At 40.0% G+C, this 19,676-nt stretch overlaps 1 protein-coding gene across 1 annotated transcript; it reads left to right on the forward strand.

The window, feature by feature from the left end:
• Positions 1–2,037: 2,037 nt before the first annotated feature.
• LOC115758541 (protein N-terminal asparagine amidohydrolase) lies at positions 2,038–19,427 on the forward strand. The gene is made up of 6 exons (XM_030699276.1): positions 2,038–2,378; positions 17,347–17,702; positions 17,764–17,946; positions 18,014–18,222; positions 18,305–18,466; positions 18,540–19,427. Exons 2-6 carry the CDS (start codon positions 17,450–17,452, stop codon positions 18,663–18,665), a joined length of 933 nt encoding a protein of 310 aa, XP_030555136.1. The 5' UTR covers positions 2,038–2,378; positions 17,347–17,449; the 3' UTR covers positions 18,666–19,427.
• The last annotated feature ends 249 nt before the right edge of the window (positions 19,428–19,676 follow it).

The raw sequence follows: 19,676 nt of genomic DNA on the forward strand, positions 1-19,676 counted from the left end.
CCATTAAGTATATATATAATTATTCAGCATCATTAGCCGAGCAATGTCTCCCCGCGAACAATATGTTTGCGATAGTCTATAAATCGCCTCGTTTCCAAGCAATCGATAAGAGTCTTTATCGAAATCCTGCTTTTATTAGCAAGTCCCTTAGGTTTTAATGGCTATAGTCACCAACTTTGACATGTAGCTTTTAGAATAGTATATACAATTTAAGTATCTTTCATTTTATCACTACCCCCGTCCCCCCTAGCGCGAGCTGGTGTTGGTTGAAGAAGTATCTCCTTATCGGGCACTCCCAACTTACCTATTTAATATTGTAGTGGTACTCGTATTTGATAATATTAATATATACCAAGCCAAGCGACTTACTTTTCTCCGAGCCAGGCGAAACGTTATCGTGTTATCGTCAAAGTAAGCTTGTTTCTCCCAATGGATGTTAAGAAATCGATAATATAGCGATATTGGCAATTAGCCACACCAAAATTGATTAAGCATTATTTTATAATTTAGAAAAAACACAGTCGACATTCACTTGTTATTCCCAAGCAGTTCTAGTTTCAAATTGAATCGCTTGGACTGGGACAATGAATCACTTGATGAATCGTTCAATGAACCTCAAAGAACTAGCTTTGTATATGAGTCGTTCAATAATGTATATGATATATATACATATATATATGACCCTTTTATTATGAAGCTAATATATTTAAGCTATATTTTATTTAAAAACCACGATTCTATAAAAAAGTCCACCTAGCTCTTCTCTTAATTATCTAAGTTTAAAGCTGACACCGTAGCTATTTAATATATTAATTTAATATCAATTTTGCCATTAGCTCGCACGGCTCTCCCACATTTTTGTTAGGCCCCAGTTTATTTTATTATCATCTAATATCGATTGAAAATATGTTTATGCCCCCGACTCGCAGCTAGTCGCATAATACCCGAATAGGGGCTTTGAGGGTTTTAAGTGGCCCTCGTCTGGCATATAAAATGCTTGCTGCTGACCAATTAGAGCTCATCGAGTGGCCAACGTGGCTGCTGGCCAAATGCAACCCCAAGCTGGACGAATGACCGCAGACAACAGCAACAACAAAAACAACAACGCTGCGCCAGCATCTAATGAAATTAAGCAAAAAAAAAAAAAAAAAACAAATAATAAAAAGAAAATAACAATAAGCCAAGACGAAGCACACAAGCTCCACTCAAATCGAACTCAACTCAAGCTAAGCCAACTCAACTCGTTCGCTATCAGCTGCTCGAGCGGAAATTTCACTCGGTTTTAGTTCGGTTCACTCAACTGATAAGAGCACGTGTTGCTGCAAGCGCCATCTCTGTCGCGCATGCATGCAGTGCAGCCCGATGAGACAAACTCTAAGCGCCAGGCTCCATTTTGCCTTTTCACTCAGTGCACGAGGTTGCCAGAAAGCGGCGCCACCAGGTGTGTTGAGCAGTATTTGAGAATTTTCTAAAATACATTTTTAAAGCCATTTTGAGTTATTTGATTGCGATTTTAAGTAATTTAAGTGGCAGCACTTGACAAAAATTAATCCATTTATAAATTAAATTTATATATATAATTCAGTTCTTAGGCTTGATGATCAATACAAGAACGTTTCTTTCATTTACATTTAACGGTTAAATTTTATTTTAATTTTTTGTTGTATTTGCAATTTGGCGCTGACCGGCACCAGCTTCTGCTAAAAGCTGTATGTGTGCGACAGTAACAGATATACGCCAAGACGTAAGCCAGAACGAGAAAGCGTCTGTGCTTAAGCCAGTGAGCAATGTGAGAGAGCGTTTGAGTGTGGGAGAGCGCAACTGCGCCTGGCGGAGTTGCTTGCTCAATATTTTTCATTGCCGGTGGCAGCAAGCATGCGCTCTCTGTTTGGCCAGTTGACTTGGGGCGCAGGCGGCGCTGGCGCTGACGCTGACTCTTTTATACGCGAGCAGCAGCCGCAGCAGCAGCAGCAGCAACGACGCCGACTCGACTTGGACTTGAGCTTCAGTTGCTCAGTCGCAGTCACAGTCACAGCCTCAGTCGCAGTCGCAGTCGTCAACAGAGCTCAGTCCGGTTTTGGAGCCCCCAACGTTGAGCGCGACTCGCGGATTGCAGCAGTAGTTGTTGTTTTTATCGTTGTTGATATTTATTGTTGCCGTTGCCGCAGTCGCTGCCGCTGCCTAAAAAATCCCATTTCCCCATAAATATCCAAGTGCGTCTCCGTGTGCATGCGAAAAAATTAAATAGCCGACGGCTCTCAAGTGCATTTTGTGTGCGAATTTCAAACTAAACAACAAATCATATACACATAAACAGATGCAGCTGAATAAAACTAAATATATGATCAATAGTGTCCAAAACTGAACTGGAAACAAACGTAAGTTAAGCATGCCAGTTGCCTGCTTTATAAGATTAGATAAGACAGCTGCTCCGAAGATGCTGTGCCCCCAGCCCAAGAGGAAAATCGAAAGTGTGGCTCTTTATTTTTGAACGCCCGAAACGCATATTCTGATCTGATTTCTCGGTCTTAGAAGAACTTCTTATCGCCGTACGCTGAATGATCATAAAATATTTTGTAGCTCAGTTCGGCGTTTAATTTTTGAATCAGGCTTTGCCACTGATAAGAGATACGTATTCATAAATCTGTTCGCTTGAGCAATAGAACCAAGCTGATTAGCTGGTTGCCCAGCTTGGGGAGATATATGTATGTATATTTTTGTAAATGTTTTCGAGCTGTATGCGTATTTGATTAGATTGCGTTTGCTTGGGGGCTTTCCCAATGCACATTTCCAAGTACTCGGCGCTGGGCAGAGAATCACTTTTCGTTAAAATTAATAATGCTTGCCACAAAGCTGGCAACGTACAACAGAATCATGTAGAAGTGATTAAATTAATTAATGATATAGACACTGCGCAATAATGTCCACGCACACAAGACCCAAAGTCGCAAAGACTCCTCGTATCTATCCATCTGTGTTGATCTTCCTCTTGGCCGTTGGCTCTTCCTGTTCTTCTTCGCATGCAGCGCAGCGCAGCGCGGCGCACCGCATGATGCTGGCCAGGCGATCTTCTGGCTTGTCGGAGCGCGGAGGCGCACAGATCGTTGTCTTAACTTGTCGTACACGATGTCTTATACGTGTAGCAACAATTTATTTCGCTGCCCGATCCAGTCGCAATCGATGAGGATCGTCGCAACCGGCCACGGCGACGGCGACTCATCCTCCGGCGATCAATCAAGCGACGAACCAGGCACAAGTTAGACCCAATGATCAATATTAGTTAACTAAAAATAATACAAGACGTCTTATCTCTATCTACTTACCAAGTCACAGGACACAGTCCAGGGGCTCGAATTGCGATCTTCATCATTTGTAGATGGGGCAACTGTTAGCTAGGCAGAGTCCTAGGTAGACAGAACTGTAAACTTTATAGAATATATAAATATATATATATATATATATATATATCAATTTGGGGCTAGGTGCTGTGTGGTTTTATTCTTTATATATTTAATTTTATATAGGATATACTTTATATATATTGTATGTATACTCAAAATATCAACTGATCGATGGAAAACTTGTAGATCCCAGTAGATTATACGATTATTATAAAGAAAACGCCTCACTTTTAAGTTGAGACTTTGACATATATTGAAATTCATATTCATCATCTTTTCGTTAATTTCCATAGACTTTTCTTTCTATTCTTATTCATATTTCTATTTACATATTCATATTCTTTTTGCTGATGCTATTTCATTCTCGTTCATACTTAAGTTCAAATTCATGAATATCGCGCTCATATATATGTGTAGCCTATCGCAAGATCGTTAAAATTTCCATATATATACCTTTCCATTTAGGGATTCTTTAACATACGATATCATGATATTATATTGGTACTGGTTCTTGATAAGCAATCCATAGAAACCCGTAGAAAGTTACCAAAGTCTTGAATACTTCTAGCAAATGCTATGGATTAAATTCGCAAAATTGAAATTTTTTTTGTTAAATTCAAAAGAAATAAAAAACAAAGTATTGTTTATCAGTATTGTTATTAATAATTTTTGTTTGATTCACATTAACAATTGTATATTATATATCAATAAGGCTTATCAGTCGTTATGGAATATATATAGAATATATATGTGTTGTATATATAGCAAATAATATATAATAACTCGATAGATACGTCCTATAATCTTTATATAACGGAATACTTGGGTACTTTATTGATGAGTCAGCTTGTATGTAACAGATATGTGCATATGTACGTGCAAATGTCATATAATTTTTGAGGTAATACTTAATTCGGAAAAGCAACTCAGTTGGATAATAGAATATGTATATATATAGATGTATATATTGAATATAGAGCATATAATATATGCTAAATAGATACGTCCTATAATCTCTGGTTACATTATTGATGAGTCAGCTTGTATGTAACAGATATATATGCATAAATACGTGTGTATGTCATATAATTTTTGAGGTAAGACTCCATTAAGAAAAGCTAAACAACTGAAAAGCAACTCATTTGGCTCGCACTTTGGTTTGTTAAGATCTTTTATGACTCTCGTAATTAGTTTTTACTTTAGTCTACATATTTCAAAGATGTTTTATGGTGCAGCTGCCCTCGGTAGAGACTTTATCTTGTCTAGGGTTTTGGATTTTCTCCGATTTCTCGCGTTTTATGTGCCGCCTCACCTAGAGAAAGGGAGTGAGAGAGAGAAGGAAAGAGAAAGAGAGAGAGACCTAGAGATGCTATTAAAACTGGGTGTTCGCGCGAGTAACTGTGCCTGGTTGTTTTTTCCAACTAATATCTGTGTCCAAAGTGCTAATTGAAGCATCTTTAGTCTCGAGCGGGTCAAGGCAGTCAAAGTTCTTTGGTTTTGTGTGCTTTGTTTATAGTCTTGTTTTTGCTTAAATGGAGAACGGACGCTCGAGTGTGTGGGTAGATGTGTCGCTCCAGCTGTCCAACTGTCCAACTGTCCTCTCCGTCTGACTGACGACAAGTGCCTACTACACCTCTTTCAAGTAAACTGTCAAGCTGGAGTTTGTTGTCGAGCCATGTTTACAGTCTTCGATGTCGAATTAATTAAACTAACTTGCAACCCCATTCAGGCTAACAACCAACACACACATACACAGACACACTCACACACAGCCTGCACCTCAATTTGTACTTTTCAAAAGCAAATCTGCCTCTCAGTTGAAATTGGTCAAATGTAACCTGAGGCCATTGACTGACCCGCCCGAGGGGGTCTGCTGTCTCCTGCTGCCCTCCGGCAGCGGTCACTCATCAGTTGTCCTTAGGCCACAGCCGAGAAGAAGGACATAATCGCTTGCAATATATTTAACAAAAGTTGAGACGTTATCCTTGAGTATGCCCGGGCTTTCTTTGACTTTAGTTTAGATTTTTAGCTGGCAAGCTAGAAATGAATTTCTTCTGGCTTCAATAAAACTCTACAAATGCAAGCTTTTCATTTGTCAATTTAATTATATTTCAATAATTGCATAGATATTTTGAACCTCTGCAGCTTATCTATTGGCTAAGACAGCTCTTTTTTAATACCCTATAAGCATCATAAGGGGAAGAGGTTCAGTTCAGTTCAGTTTTATGAGCCAGTTAGAAGGATCCATCTTTTATGCTAAAAAACTTAATTATAAAAACCTTAATAAAATACTTCCAAGATGTTTGCGGGTAACAATATTTTAGATAAAATTTAGGAGTCTAAGATATATCTGTAAGAACGAAAAGAAGAAGAAAATGTATAGAATACGCTTAAAATATCATAACGATCAGACGATTAACAGAGAACAACAGAGAAATGCTACTAGCATAATAAATAAATCATTGTAAAGAGAAAATCTAAATCTTGATTATTTGCTTTTATAATAAAGCTCAAGTTCTTGAAGCTGAAATATTTGCATTGCTGTTAACAGGGTATTTTCTGAACTCACGGAAACCTTCTTAATTCTATATATTCAAAACAAGCTCAAATGAAATTTAATTTCCTGCATATGCAGAAGAGGTCAGATGTTGTATAAAGCTCATCAGCTCAGCTGGCCCACGCCCCTCCACCACCCGCCCACCCCCTGCCACGAGGCATCCTTGTGTAGGAGCTGCAGACAAAGTGTTTGGGCCATTGATTGGAATATTCATTGAATAGTTTTTAAGCTGATTTATATGCCATTGTGTGCTGCTGTCGACAATTTAATAAATATTTAATTTCAATGCTGGTCAACGGCTGCTTCTAAATCCGCACACACATAAAAGATTCAATCAAGCGTAGACGAGCCATGCACCTTCGTCCTGATGATGATGATTACGATGATGATGCTGCACTCAGTTATTAATAATAATAACGAATACTCAGACACGCACACACCCAAGCTGCCGACATCGTTGTCGTAATTTGCAAAACGCACAATCGCTTCCTATAAATCAAGAGCGGGGGGATGGCTAAACCTGTTGTACTCTCGCATATATGAGACCTATTCAGATCAAATGGAGCAGCGCACCGTTGCCATAATTCACCTGGCGTATCATAAAGGTATTCAGTACTCAGTGTACAGCATTCAGCCAGCCTTTGTCAGTGAGTGCACCCACCAAATCCAAAGCCATAGACGTCAACTGCTATCAATCTCAGGTGAAACAGAGCTAGCGTTGCCTTCTATCCAATGCCTCCCGGCAGCCCCTTTCCCGCGCCTTTGGATTGGCTACGTACCGCTCAAAGGAAAGCGCCCGTCGCAATAGATCGCACATTGCAGATAGAGGCGTGCCTGCCACTCCACTCTCCACACAGCTCCACTGAAGAGAGGGGCGGGCTCTGTAACAAAGGCCAAAGTTCTCGGGAACGCAACGAAATTGTAATACTCTAGACCGAATTTGTAATAATGATGGACTCGAATTATTTAGGGAGGAGTATTATATTATAGATGCCCAAATATTTGTAATATTCCATTTTGGCATAAAGTTTCTAAGAATATGGAATACATCTTTAAATATCTTAAACGTACATTTAATACACAAAAGATTTAAAATGAAATCTTTGGACAAAAAGGACTTCTACTAATACTTAACTTGTTAAGCTTGTTTTTGATAGATGCTTATTATATTCCACTGTGGTATGCAAAGTATTTTATGGAATATGGAATATTTCTATACCCAAAATATTTGAATATGACTTCTTTGTAAACCATACAATAAAATACTAATACAAAAAATAAAGGAAAGAATCCAAAGATGTCATTTTCAAATATTAAAATTAAGTCAATTCGATGGAAACTTTTGCAAAAGGGAACTTGTTTTACTTTCATTATTAATGAGGTATACCAAAGTCAACAGCACTTCTTAACCTACATCAATTATATTTTCATTTCCACATGAACTTAAAAAGTATACACCTTTTCCTTACAATTTTAAACGTTTCGCCTGCACTGTTTATTTTGTTTCATCTTCAAAAATCCTGAGGATATCATAGTATATGTATTATAGATTATTTAAAATTATAATACATTATATGAGGATGCTTTGAGCAGTCTTTTATTCTATTAATATTTATTTCTTTTCCACTCTAGTATATCCTAAAAAACAAAAGTTTAATGGTATTTGGTCATCAGAATTTTATATATCTCCGCTTCAGTTATTGATAGGCGTTACTAAGTCATATCTCAGTTCTAGAGAGCAACTCATATTCCTCTTCTTACCTCCCAGTCCAATCTCTCTTTATCTCTCTTCCTTTCTGCTCTCTCCCTCTGCCTGCTCATTCCTGTTGAACAAGTGATGGCATTCGTTTCCGATTAGGGTATACAAAAGACAGAAAACCAAACAATGCTCCGCAATTTCAGCTCCACAAAGGATGAACGCAGCAGCGCGTATGGCCCAGAGGAGCAGATTGCATGGCGCAGCTCTCAGCTCTCAGTTCGCAGTTCGCAGTTCGCAGTTGGCAGTTGGCAGTTCGCAGTTGGCAGTTGGCAGTTACCAATTCGCAGTTTTACGTTTTGCAGTTTTGAAGTTGGCTTTCGTGGAGCGCCTTTAGCTGTTGTTCAGTTGTTGTTATAAATTATAGTGCCGCATGCGGCATGCGGAATATGGCTCTGAGGCGGGCACTATAGAGTGAAACTTGGGCGGCTATAAAAACAAACCTGCCGCCCCCGCACGTAGCTCAATCCGAGGCTGTGTGTGCTCTGCCTCCTGACTGTGGCTGGTAAATATTTTACAGTGTACCGCTATAAAATTTGGTATTCCAAGACGCCACACACTCCACACAGGCTGAGACTGAGACTGAGTCTGGGGCTGAGACTGAGGCTGCTGTGGGGCTGCCATTACCACGTTGTAGGCATGTTGTAAATGCCAGTCGATCTGCTGTGGATGTTGTCGTGTGTGTGTGTGTGTATGTTGTCTTGGCCATAAAAACAAAAATGAGCCCACGTTTAACATGGCGCATTTTCATTTGCTGGCGGCGCATCAGACAACAAAACTGCAAAAACCAACATCAAATCTTTTGGCAAAATCAGCCAAACTCCTCTTGCCCAAGATACTCTCATTAGAAATGTGTTTTGGTTTTATTATTATTACCTACTTTTTAATTGCACAAAAGTGTTGCCATTTGACAGCTTATTGCATAGAAGATTTGAGTGTAGCTTAAGTTGTTGTTGTTTGGATGTGATCAATGTTTAAGCTGAATCAATGATCCTTGACTGAATATAGACTTTTAGAATTCTTATGTGTATTAGCCTGTGTTTGAGCTTAATTGATCGTCTCTGAAGACATCTTATGTCAGATAATAGAGTTTAATAGTTTCCTAGGGGCTTGTATGTAAGATACAATACAACATAGCTCGGGCTATGATATGATATTTTGGCTATATGCATTTTGGCTTGAATTGTTCGTCTGTTTTGTGTTCTTACATGGAATACTAAGGGTTGGTTTACTTCACCCACTTTATCATGTGGTAAAAAAAGCAAGTCTGCAAGTCAATTGTCTCTTAAGTATTCTAATATAAGATAAATGAGAATATTTGTCCCTTAAGGGCTTATTTCTTAGATAGAATTTACACTTTTTATGTAGCTTGGTCTATGATGAGATATTTCAGGTATTTTGCGTCGGATTGTGTCTCCTTTGCGTTCTTCAATGGGATATTAAAGGTTGCTGCTCTCGGTGTTTTCTACTTGGGCCATTTTATATTGTGGTAAACAAGCTATTCCGGAAGTTGGCGTTAAATCGATCGTCTCTTAAGGATTCTTGAGATATAGGCTGACTTATGAGACGACAACCAACTGCATTAGACTTTGGTTTATTAATGGCAAATGCTGCGTGTGACAATATTTGATTAGCGCAACTGCAGCAGCAACCCACGCGACGCGAGGGGGGGGGGGGGGCAGATGGCAGTCAAATAAGAATAGCTCCGCAGTTGTCAAGCAGCAACAGCAACGACAACGACAACGACAACAAATGCGACTCTGTGCTATGCTAATTACTGGACATGACGGCAGCGAGCGCTTTTGGAATCGGCAGCAGCAGCAGCAAGCATAGACAACAACAACAACAAGGCGACTAAAAAAAAGCGACCGTCGGACCATGTGAACAAAAGGCGCAAAACGTTTTTACGCACACTCCACACAAGTCGCAGCAGTCGCATTTGCATTTGCATAAGCAGCCATAAACTTAAAACAGGCAGCAGAAGCACCAACAACAACAACAAGAGCAAAAAAAAAAAAACAACAAACAACAATAACAACAACAGACAACAACAACAAGAAACGTGCGATCGCTGTTGTTTATGGAAAGATATGTACTATGTGTACTTAGCGCGCTTTTTTATACCCTTGCAGAAGGCATTATAATTTTCTTACGAAGTGTGTAACACATAGCGAAAGATATCTCCGATCCAATAGAGTATAGATATTCTTAATGAGTATCAACAGCCGAGTCGTTAGAGCATATCCCTCTGGCTCTTTCTATGACAACTAATCTTTAGTTTTGATGCTGTCCTATTAATACTTTCCGTTATATGTCCTTCAGATCGAACCACTATATAACCCATATGTCCACAAGAGTATTTAAACTTCGGCGAAGGCAGCTGCTTTTACTTCTTCTTTCTGTATGCAAAACCTTTGCTTTTCTTAGTATTAATGTGTGTGTGTGCTTGTTAGTGTATGTGTGCGTTGGTGTTGCAACTTTAAAATTCGCAATTTAAAAGCAAATTTCCTTATTTAGCAATAAGCATGCTAAATTCCAAATCAACTGCTTAAAATGGAGCTTCAAATGCGTGTAATAAGATCATCTATAAACCTAGTAGATCTTAAGTCAAAGAACTTCGCCTCTCGAGTGTTTAGGTGGAAAACCTGGAATGTTATATGCATGCATCTAATATATTCTAAAGATCCCAAATCTTTATATAGTAGTGAGATAAACGAGACAATGACTCTCTATGTCTATCTAGACAGTGATATTTAGAAACATAGATTTATATATTATATATTATATATATTATATTATATATTATAATATATATTATATATTATATTTATATATTATATATTCTCTCAAGCTCTAAATAATAATTATAATAATATTAACAACGAGATATAATAGATTAGGAATTAGCCTAATATAAAACAAACATAGTTAAGGATTTGAAGAGTTTTGCATAGATTGCTATCTAATGAACGAAAGGTCATATTATCTATCTATTCATTCTCTCATAAGCACATTTATCTACGGCACCCTTGGAGTTATTGCTTACAAATAATTTCACCAATTGCATAGATAATAATCATATAGATCAAAGCTGTTCTAGTTAACGATTTATGCGCGACTGAAGCGTTCATTTCGCACAATTGTAGACGGGGTGATGACAGTATAATGAATACTTCACGTTCCGCACATCATTAATCATCGGGCGTTGTCCGTTGTTGAAGATCTTTGAATGGGACTCATCGAGCCGCGGGTGAGCATTAGGTAACGCCCTGGCCTGCTCCGCACCGCCAATTGCACGAAGTCCAATTCTAATTAGAGCTATTCAATAAGCCAGTCTTTAAACCAGTTTTGATTGTTCGGAATGGGATTGAAGCTACTTGGACCCAAAGATGACAATGTGTACCTGGACGGAGGCAGCAGGAAGGCAGCGAAACATGCTCAGAAATGTCAACTGCCAATGCTTGTTTCTTTTGGTAATAAAACAAATTTTGTAGATCCACAACACGAAATCGAAACTTTCGTTTTTCCTCTTGTTCAAATAAGTCTTGGCAGCAAGGTAGCCAAACCAAAGAAATCCAGCAAAAGACTCACGATATTTGCGTGCCTTGGCGAAATTGAATGGAAGTCAATTGGCAGTCACGTTTATACTCCTTCTACAGTGCCCAACAGGCAGCATTCAGTCCTCTGGTCAAATTAAATTGTCAGTTGTTTGGGCCAAAAAAAAAAAAACAAAAAAAAGAGGCTATGTCTTTTAAGGAGTTTCCTCAAGTTTCCTTTCGAGATTGAACTACCCATGCAATGCATTTTGAAATGCTAAAGTTTTTCTACAATTTCCCCCCCAAAAAAAAGCACCAAAAATTCCCAAGTAGTTCACAATTTTATGGCCATGAAATGTGTACAAAACAATGACAACGACAACTGCAACAACCGCAACAACAACAACCACAGCAACCACAGCAACAACTGCAACTGACAACAGCAGCAACTGACAACAACAGCAACTGGCAACAACTGACAACGGCGGAGGACAAAATGAAAATCACGAACCCGGAAGCAGGCATTACTTGGCTCTGTTTCAACTCTCTCCCTCTCTCTCTCTTTTATTCTCTCTTGTTGCCTTTATTCTCTATCTCTCTTTTTCTTTTTATCAATGCAGGGGCGGCTCATATTGTATCTATATGTCGATTATTATTCCTGGAGCTCTAAAGATCATCTAAGGAGTTTTCCTCTTCTATCAATAAGCCTATAATAGAATTCCCTCCCTCTCTCTCTCTCTCTCTCTCTCTCTCTCTCTCTCTCTCTCTCTCTCTCTCTCTCTCTGTCTTTCTCTCTTAAACAAATCTAGACTCGTCAGGCTCTACATATATCCTAGGCTCTGCTCTATATTCTTTCTTATACGTCTTTTATCTAAAGGCAGAATAGCTTTGTCTTGATATGCCTTGGCCTGATGGAACTTGTTAATGTCTTCACTTTGATTTTCATATGATCCATAAAAAGGTAGCTCAAACGAGAACTTATTAGATGCAATATTTTCTTAAGAAAAATTGAATCAAAACGTGTTGTTATTTTGGAATTCTGACTTTAAATAAAGAACCTGTTAAGACAATAGGCGAGCCTTATAATCAGAGCCTCTTATGTGGCAGCCCTCGTTCTTCCATCTGTTATCCCCCTCTATTTCTCCGCGTCAGTGTATCACATGTGCGCGGCAATTGTTGTTGTTGTTGTCTTCAATTTCTTCATTTTCGACCAAACAACCGCCCACCGACACCGCATGGCGAAATTTCCGCTGAAGATCAGCAAAAGAAGCAGTGGTTTGGGGGAGGAGCTGGCGGAGGTAGACCCAAAAGCAGAGAACCGGTCGCTCGGAGCGAGCACATGAAATTTGTTCGCGCTTGTTGACAATTGTCGTGTAAGGGTCCATAAAGAATTTGAAATGTGCAGCGCGCATGTTACCCTGGACAATGGACAACGGACAGAGCAGAGCAGAGACAACCATATGAGAGAGAGAGAGAGAGAGAGGGGGGCAGTTAGGTGTACAACATGACGCTTGGCCAACGGCAGCCGCGTTGTATGTCCGACTCTGGTGTAAATTACTTTAGCACAAACAACGAGCAAAGATGAACCACTCGGCCAGCTCCTCGACTGCGGCCAGTTGCAAGTTGCCAGTTGGCAGTTGGCAGTTGGCAGTTGTGGCAGGTTACAGCAGGCAGAGTCGTCAAAGGGGCAATCAATCATGTGGCCAAGTGGCGGCCAAGAATGCCGATGCTAACTAAATGGAACCTGTTCCGATTGGTCCATAGTCTGGCGGCGCAGTGCCATAGTTTATGATACCCTATACCCAATGTGTACAAATTAAGTAGGGTATATTGCTGTTGTGCAAATTTATGAAATAAACGATAAACTATAAGTTCTTTATCAGCATCAGCTGCCAAGTCTAGAGACCTTTGTATTTTTCCCCAATAACTACTTAGTTTTCTCGAAATCGATAAATATAGATGTTCGCTCTATGTTTGAATAAGCTGTTGTGGAGGTGCATGTAAAAAATTATAAACTTTATGTATGTTCTAAATTTTGTAAAAAATTAAAATTTAGAGACTATAAAGTCTCGGTACTTCCAGGGTGTTTTTTCGTAATCGATAAATATCGATTATCGTGTGACTGTTGAGCATATCGTAGAACATATACACCAGCTCAAGACACCAAATTTTGTATGTAGGCCCTAGTTGTGTTTCGACAAATTGGGAATACTTTACCATTTGCATATCTTTCTTGACTTTTCACTAATTTCAAAAATGAAACGTTGAGCAGCACTGAATCTTTTAATCGTTTTGTATAACTAAACATGGAATGCATATTGTGTAGCTGGGTGCAGGGTATCACATAGTCTTGCCTCTTACGATTGTGCTCCACTGTTGCTATCAGTGTTAAATCTACAAGATCATTTTCTCAGCGCTGCGCGGCTCGCAAACCCATAATTTGTGATTGTTATAAAGTCGAACGGGCCAATCTCGAACGGCACGGACCGACTGCTCCAAACCAGTCAATCAGACCAGGTCCCAGGTCTCAGCCTCGTAATAGACTCGTCGCACGCGTAATGAATTGAAACGTTTCTGATGGTTATGATCATTGCATTTTGTTGTTGTTGTTATTATTGTTGTTGTTGTTGTTGTTGCTGCTGCAGCTGAAACTGCAGCACGTCGCCCATTGCCCATAGCCTGCCATCGATCATTGCTGCATTCAACTTCAGTTGAATTTCGGCTTAGATACTCGTATCTCGCTGCCTGGTCGCTTCTCAGAACTTCAAGTGGGCCATTGTCTATGTCGTTGGACGCTGTGTGGTTCCAGCTTTCAGATGATTTATTTTGCTTAGACAGCGAGCCGAAGCGTTGACAGGCGACGTGCTCGAGTCGCAAAACTGTGATTGAGCTGGGCAGGCCGAGGAAACGTTGTAATTTCAGAGACGTCTAGCCTATACTTAAAAAAATTATCTAATTGAACAGGAAGCGGCGGACATTATTTGATATGTGGCATTCAATTAGCTCAAAATTCAAATATATAGCTCAGACACATGCCTGTCTGACTTGTAAATAGTTCAATCTGCTTTTTACTTTAAGATTTATATTAAAGCCCGAACGGAGTTCCTGACTAAATGATAACGCATGGTTTTAGTTAACAGTTGTGATACCATGAAAGTTTCTATTCTGTTTAATTCTCGACTTTTTATATTTAATATCTCTTGGACTTAATCGTCTGGCCTTCATACTTAGGATTTTAGAGGACGGTGTCTCTTCAGCCTTCGAATCGCAGGTTTTGTTTAGAGATTCTTGTAGTTATTGTGGTTTTTCTGTGACTCTCTCTGCATAATGCCTTGGGCTTTTGCGGTGATGTCAAGTCACCATTTGGCTCATCTCTCATTTGGTTGACTTTGCCCACATAGCCGTATCAAATGAATGGAATCTCGCCAGTTGAAAGCTTGTGGCACGAATTGACTGCCAGACCGCCCGCCCAGCGGCAACTGTTTGGCCAACAGCTCGGCTGATTTTGGCTTTAAGTTTTGATGGCTTATCAGCCAAAAAGGCAGCACAGTTAGGCAATTGCCATGGGGATCGGAACTTGGAACTGGGAATATGGCATTTGTTGCTGCAACTACTGGATCTGGGGTATTATAAAAGGTTGCTCTAGCTAGATGCAAATACATATGTATGTCTAGGGGCGGGCCGGGCAGCTGAGGTTCTTCTATACAGCCCAGCCGGTCCTTTTGGCTTGGATTGTCTACGCGAGCGCCTATCGCGAACTGTCATCATTTTCAAATTATTTCTCGTTGAATATCTAATCAAGATTCATGCATGATCGCGGCTAAATTGCTTCCAGGCAACAACAACAGCAACAACGGCAACAACAATGCATAATGCAACAAGCACTGTGGCACCACGGCAAGCCCGGCTGGAACGTGCAACAGCATCGGCAACATGCCCCCAAAAAGTCAGACGCTGCCTTTCGGTTGCCTCACTTGAAGTTTTTTCTTATTTATTTTCCTTTTTTCTATGTTTTTTTTTTGGCATTGTTTTTCTTGCTGCATTTAATAGTGTTGTTATTGTGGGCCAATTTCTAGCTATATCTCTTGCGGCTCTTGAACCAGTTATTGTTCGTTCTGCAGGCAGCTTTTCCTGGCCAGGAATAAGCTTTTACAATTGCTTAAAATACAACTCAAATGAATCAGACGCCTTTGCTTGTTTTTAAAGTTTACGACTTGCTGTTGTTGTTATTGCACACTCACATGAGTGTGTGTGTGTACGTACTTGTACTTGAACTTTAACTCATCTTTATTTTTGCTTAATTGAAACTAGACAGCGGCTGTAGGTAAATATGTAACTCAATTACACACAATGCTCGACTGTGAGCTGACGACTTAAGTCAATTGCCAGCTACTTGACATGAATCGTCAATGCGCTTGGGAATTGTGCGGCACAGGGTGCTTCAGGTGCAGCTTGTGCAGCAACCAGTGTTGATTATCGCATGTTAAACTGTAGTTAAAGTGGCTGGCAAATGTTGCCAGCTAGATACAGCTATCAAAACGAATTTGATAACATGTTTGTAAATGTTAACATGCTTAAATTAATGTTAACTTTGACATACACCTTAAAGCGTGCAACTGATTTTTGTGATCTAGGCATTGCCAGCAAAGGATGATGCCAATTTCAATATAGAATAAGGATGATGAATGAATATAAAATATAACCAATGTTTTATTTTTTGTTGCTGACTCAAGAAAGAAGAAGTAGGCTTATGGTCTAACTCCCCTCTTTTGTGGGTGATGTTCTCATTGATCTTTAGAAAAGTCTTTTCGAACTTGATTACTTAACCAGAATACACGTGCCAAGTTTTTTATTTTACTCTCTGTTAATTGGAGCTATAAATGAAATTTGTTAATATCTGTCGATATTTGAAGCCTACAAAAATACAAACCATGCTATACCGCAAATCCTTTTATATTTTTCGATAGCCGCTCGGATCCATTATTGTCTATTGTGCTTCTAAGATCCATTTACTCAAGCGACGTCTGCTTGTGAAGTGGTTGTAAATGAGATTTTTATTAAATTATCGGCAACCGGTCGTTGGCTGTGTCGTTAATTTGTTGTTTGTGGCCTGGCTGGTGGTATTTGCGGCTGCAGTTGCCACTTAATTGTTATTAACTTTCGTGTGACATTTGTGACTTTTGGTGTGGCATCAATTGACGCCCAGTGCTGCGCGCCATGCCATCCATATACGACTCAACTAATTGTTGACCCGAAAATGGCCTTAAAAATTGTTTTTATTAGATTTACAGCAACCGAATGCGCCAGTTGCCCGGGGGCGGCCCGGACCGGGCCCCCCACTGGGGAACCAATTTCGAGCATAAAGTATTTGTGTATAAGAACTGAATAAACGAGTACGATATATGGTATAATTTCGCCTGCAGCTGCAGGTATGACATTTTTATTTAGCCTTCTGCGAAAGGGCCGCCAAATTTACGAGCCTCTCGCCCAGTTGGTCTTGAGGAGTGAGAAGGGGGTAGCGGGTGGTGCAACTGAAACAGTAACTGAAAAAAGAACGAGTTGGCAGCTCCAACCGAATGGCGAAACGGGCAATGGGAACGCCCTCGGTTTGCATACCCATATATTTCACATTTATTGTATACCCTTTGCAGAGAGCTTTATCACTTGGCCAGACAGTATGTAACGCACATGCTGCAGTAAATATTTGTCAAAGTCAATTGGATCGATCCACATATAACTATATCATATAGCTGCCATAGGAACAATCGGTCAAAAGTAAAAAACTAGTTTGTTTTTCCAGATATCTAAGCAAACTCAGCATTTTTTTCCAATGGGAACAATCGGTTAGTTCTAGATAAATATGTAAAGAAACTGCTTTTTCGTTAGGGTATTTAAACTTCGTCAGCATGAAGATAACATTGGTTCTTGTACGTTTGTTTGTTGCCTTCGAAAATGATTATCAAGCATGCAAATCTTTGGGCTGCCATCTTCGTGGCGGACTTGCATCGTAAATTGATTTTTATGCTTCTTGTTGTCTGGCAAGAAAAGATTGTGGTCCAAGTCAAATAATGGAAACTTCTCTCGTCTCGTTTTCAGCTGGTTGCTGGTGCTACTCGTCTTAAGGGGCAACAACTCGGCGTAATTGAAATTGAATCTCTGCTTGGTGGAGGCGTTAACTAGACAAGACGAAACGACCAGGATGGTGCTTGTGCTGAACGGTGTGCTGCAGGATGACTGCCCGATGGATACAAACAGCCTGTTCCTACAGCACCCTGTCTATAGAGACTATGCACAACAGCTGCACTCCATACAGGCCAAGTCTGTTGGCCCAGTGGGTCTGCTCTATGTGGGACAGCGGGAGCTGGCCGCTGCCGCACCGCACGACAAGAACATCAACATCATTGGGGCCGACGATGCCACCACCTGTATTATTGTTGTTGTGCGGCATTCAGGTGAGTCGTAAATTGGCTTCGTTTGCCTTCTTTGAAACTAAACACAAGTTACTCACGGCAGGCTCTGGTGCTGTGGCATTGGCGCATTTCGATGGCAGCGGCGTGGATGAAGCCGTTTGCACAATGGTGTCGCGTGTCCAGGAGCTGGCACTGGGCTATCCGGAAGGACGCATTGAGTTGCAGCTGATTGGTGGCTATCGGGACTCGCAAGGCTATGGCGAGGATGTCTTCTATAGCATTATGCGTAAGTCATAGGCTTTTCCCTTTTGGCCAGCTCCAAGTTCTTACTCACCAGCTTCAATCCCTTACAGAATCATTCCACAAGCATCACCTCGAAATCGATTTGACGCAGGCTTGCGTGGGCGAGTTGAACACAATGCTGCGCGGCGAGATCAATTGCCCCATCATCTATGGTGTGGGCGTTAACATCAAGACTGGCGAGATTTTTCCGGCCTCCTTTCCGGACCGAGGACCCGATCGACAGCTGCGCGACGCGCGCATTTTTATGGGCTCACAGACGGTGCGTACGCCAAGAGCAACTGCCTCCAGTCTGGCTGGCTAGCTTTAATCTATTTTCATTTTGTGTGTGTGTGTGTGTGCAGGTGCTGGACGTTTATGACTCGACGCTGGGCATGCTGCGCATCGGACCCTTCAATTATGATCCATTGCGTGGCGCCGACTTGTGGCTGTCGCAAACAGATGAGTTTCTGCTGCAGCATTTGTCCTCCAGTCCCGACGTGGAGCCGCCGCACTTTGCGCCACAGGTGCGTTTAACACAAGACACCTTGTGGCATGCTTGCTAATTTGCTAATTGCCTGCGGGGGCTTTCCATTGCAGATGCGTGCCACCATTCGATTTATACAGGAGAACCAGTTTCCCGCTGTCACCGTTTTCAGGGATAATCGACCCCGTTATTATAGACGCGATGATGCCACGGGCTGCTGGGTTTTGGTTAGATATTAAAGCTTAATTAAGTTCTTAGTTGTTACGCAAGTAGTGAAAACCGTTTTCTTGTCGGAGAACTCCCTAATACATCTCTACATCACATACTGTCAATCAGTCATCAATCGGTGCATGTGTTATTTTCGTAATTTCGTACTATACCACCCGATTCCCGGTTCCCGATTCTTGATTCATGTGTGTGTGTGCTTGTACTTTAACTACCTGCATATATATATATATGTATACTTATCTATACCTTCTACTTATAATCGTTGCTTCTCTGCTTACATTTTTGCAAATTTAATTGTTGAGTTAATTGTTTTTGGCTGTAATTAAATTCGATGCGATTGCAATTGCAATACATGCTTTATTTATAACTCGATTAGGGCAATTGCAAGCTGCTTTTGTTTAATTCGCATCCAATCGAGTCTTGTAATGTATTGTATGTCAAATATCATATTCTTTTTTAATTACACATTAGGTTCGAGATTGAGTTCGGATATATATTCAATCGTATATATATATATATATATGCCTAGAGAACACCGTTTGGAATGCGCCTTATTAATGGATCTGAAAGTAAAACGATATATTATTGTGTATGCATATATGTAAATATATATATGTACGTAATTCTTATTGAAATGAAATATTTAAAAGAGATTCTTAGCAAAATATATATACACAATATGTAAACGAAATATTTAAATGCAATCATCTTAGTTTTTAAACTGTAAACTGTAATCAAACTTAATGAAATTAAAAATGGCTTGGCTATTCGTACATACATACCACAAAATAATGCTCACATTCGTTTTATTACTTAATAAATGCTATATTAAACATAATATAATATTGGGTTTTAAAATCCGTTAAAAATAATAATTAGTTTACTGTAATGGTATTGAGCTGTTACTGCAATGTTAGGATTCTGTTAAGTTAACAGATATGCTCCTCAGTATCTGATTTTTCGCCTTACCCAAACACGGCCACACTGTTCGCGATTTGTCAGCTAATCGATTCTGCAACCTA

The sequence above is a fragment of the Drosophila novamexicana genome, unplaced genomic scaffold, assembly GCF_003285875.2.
Source record: "Drosophila novamexicana strain 15010-1031.04,08,12 unplaced genomic scaffold, DnovRS2.1 tig00000008-arrow-pilon, whole genome shotgun sequence".
Classification (NCBI taxonomy): Eukaryota; Metazoa; Arthropoda; class Insecta; order Diptera; family Drosophilidae; genus Drosophila; species Drosophila novamexicana.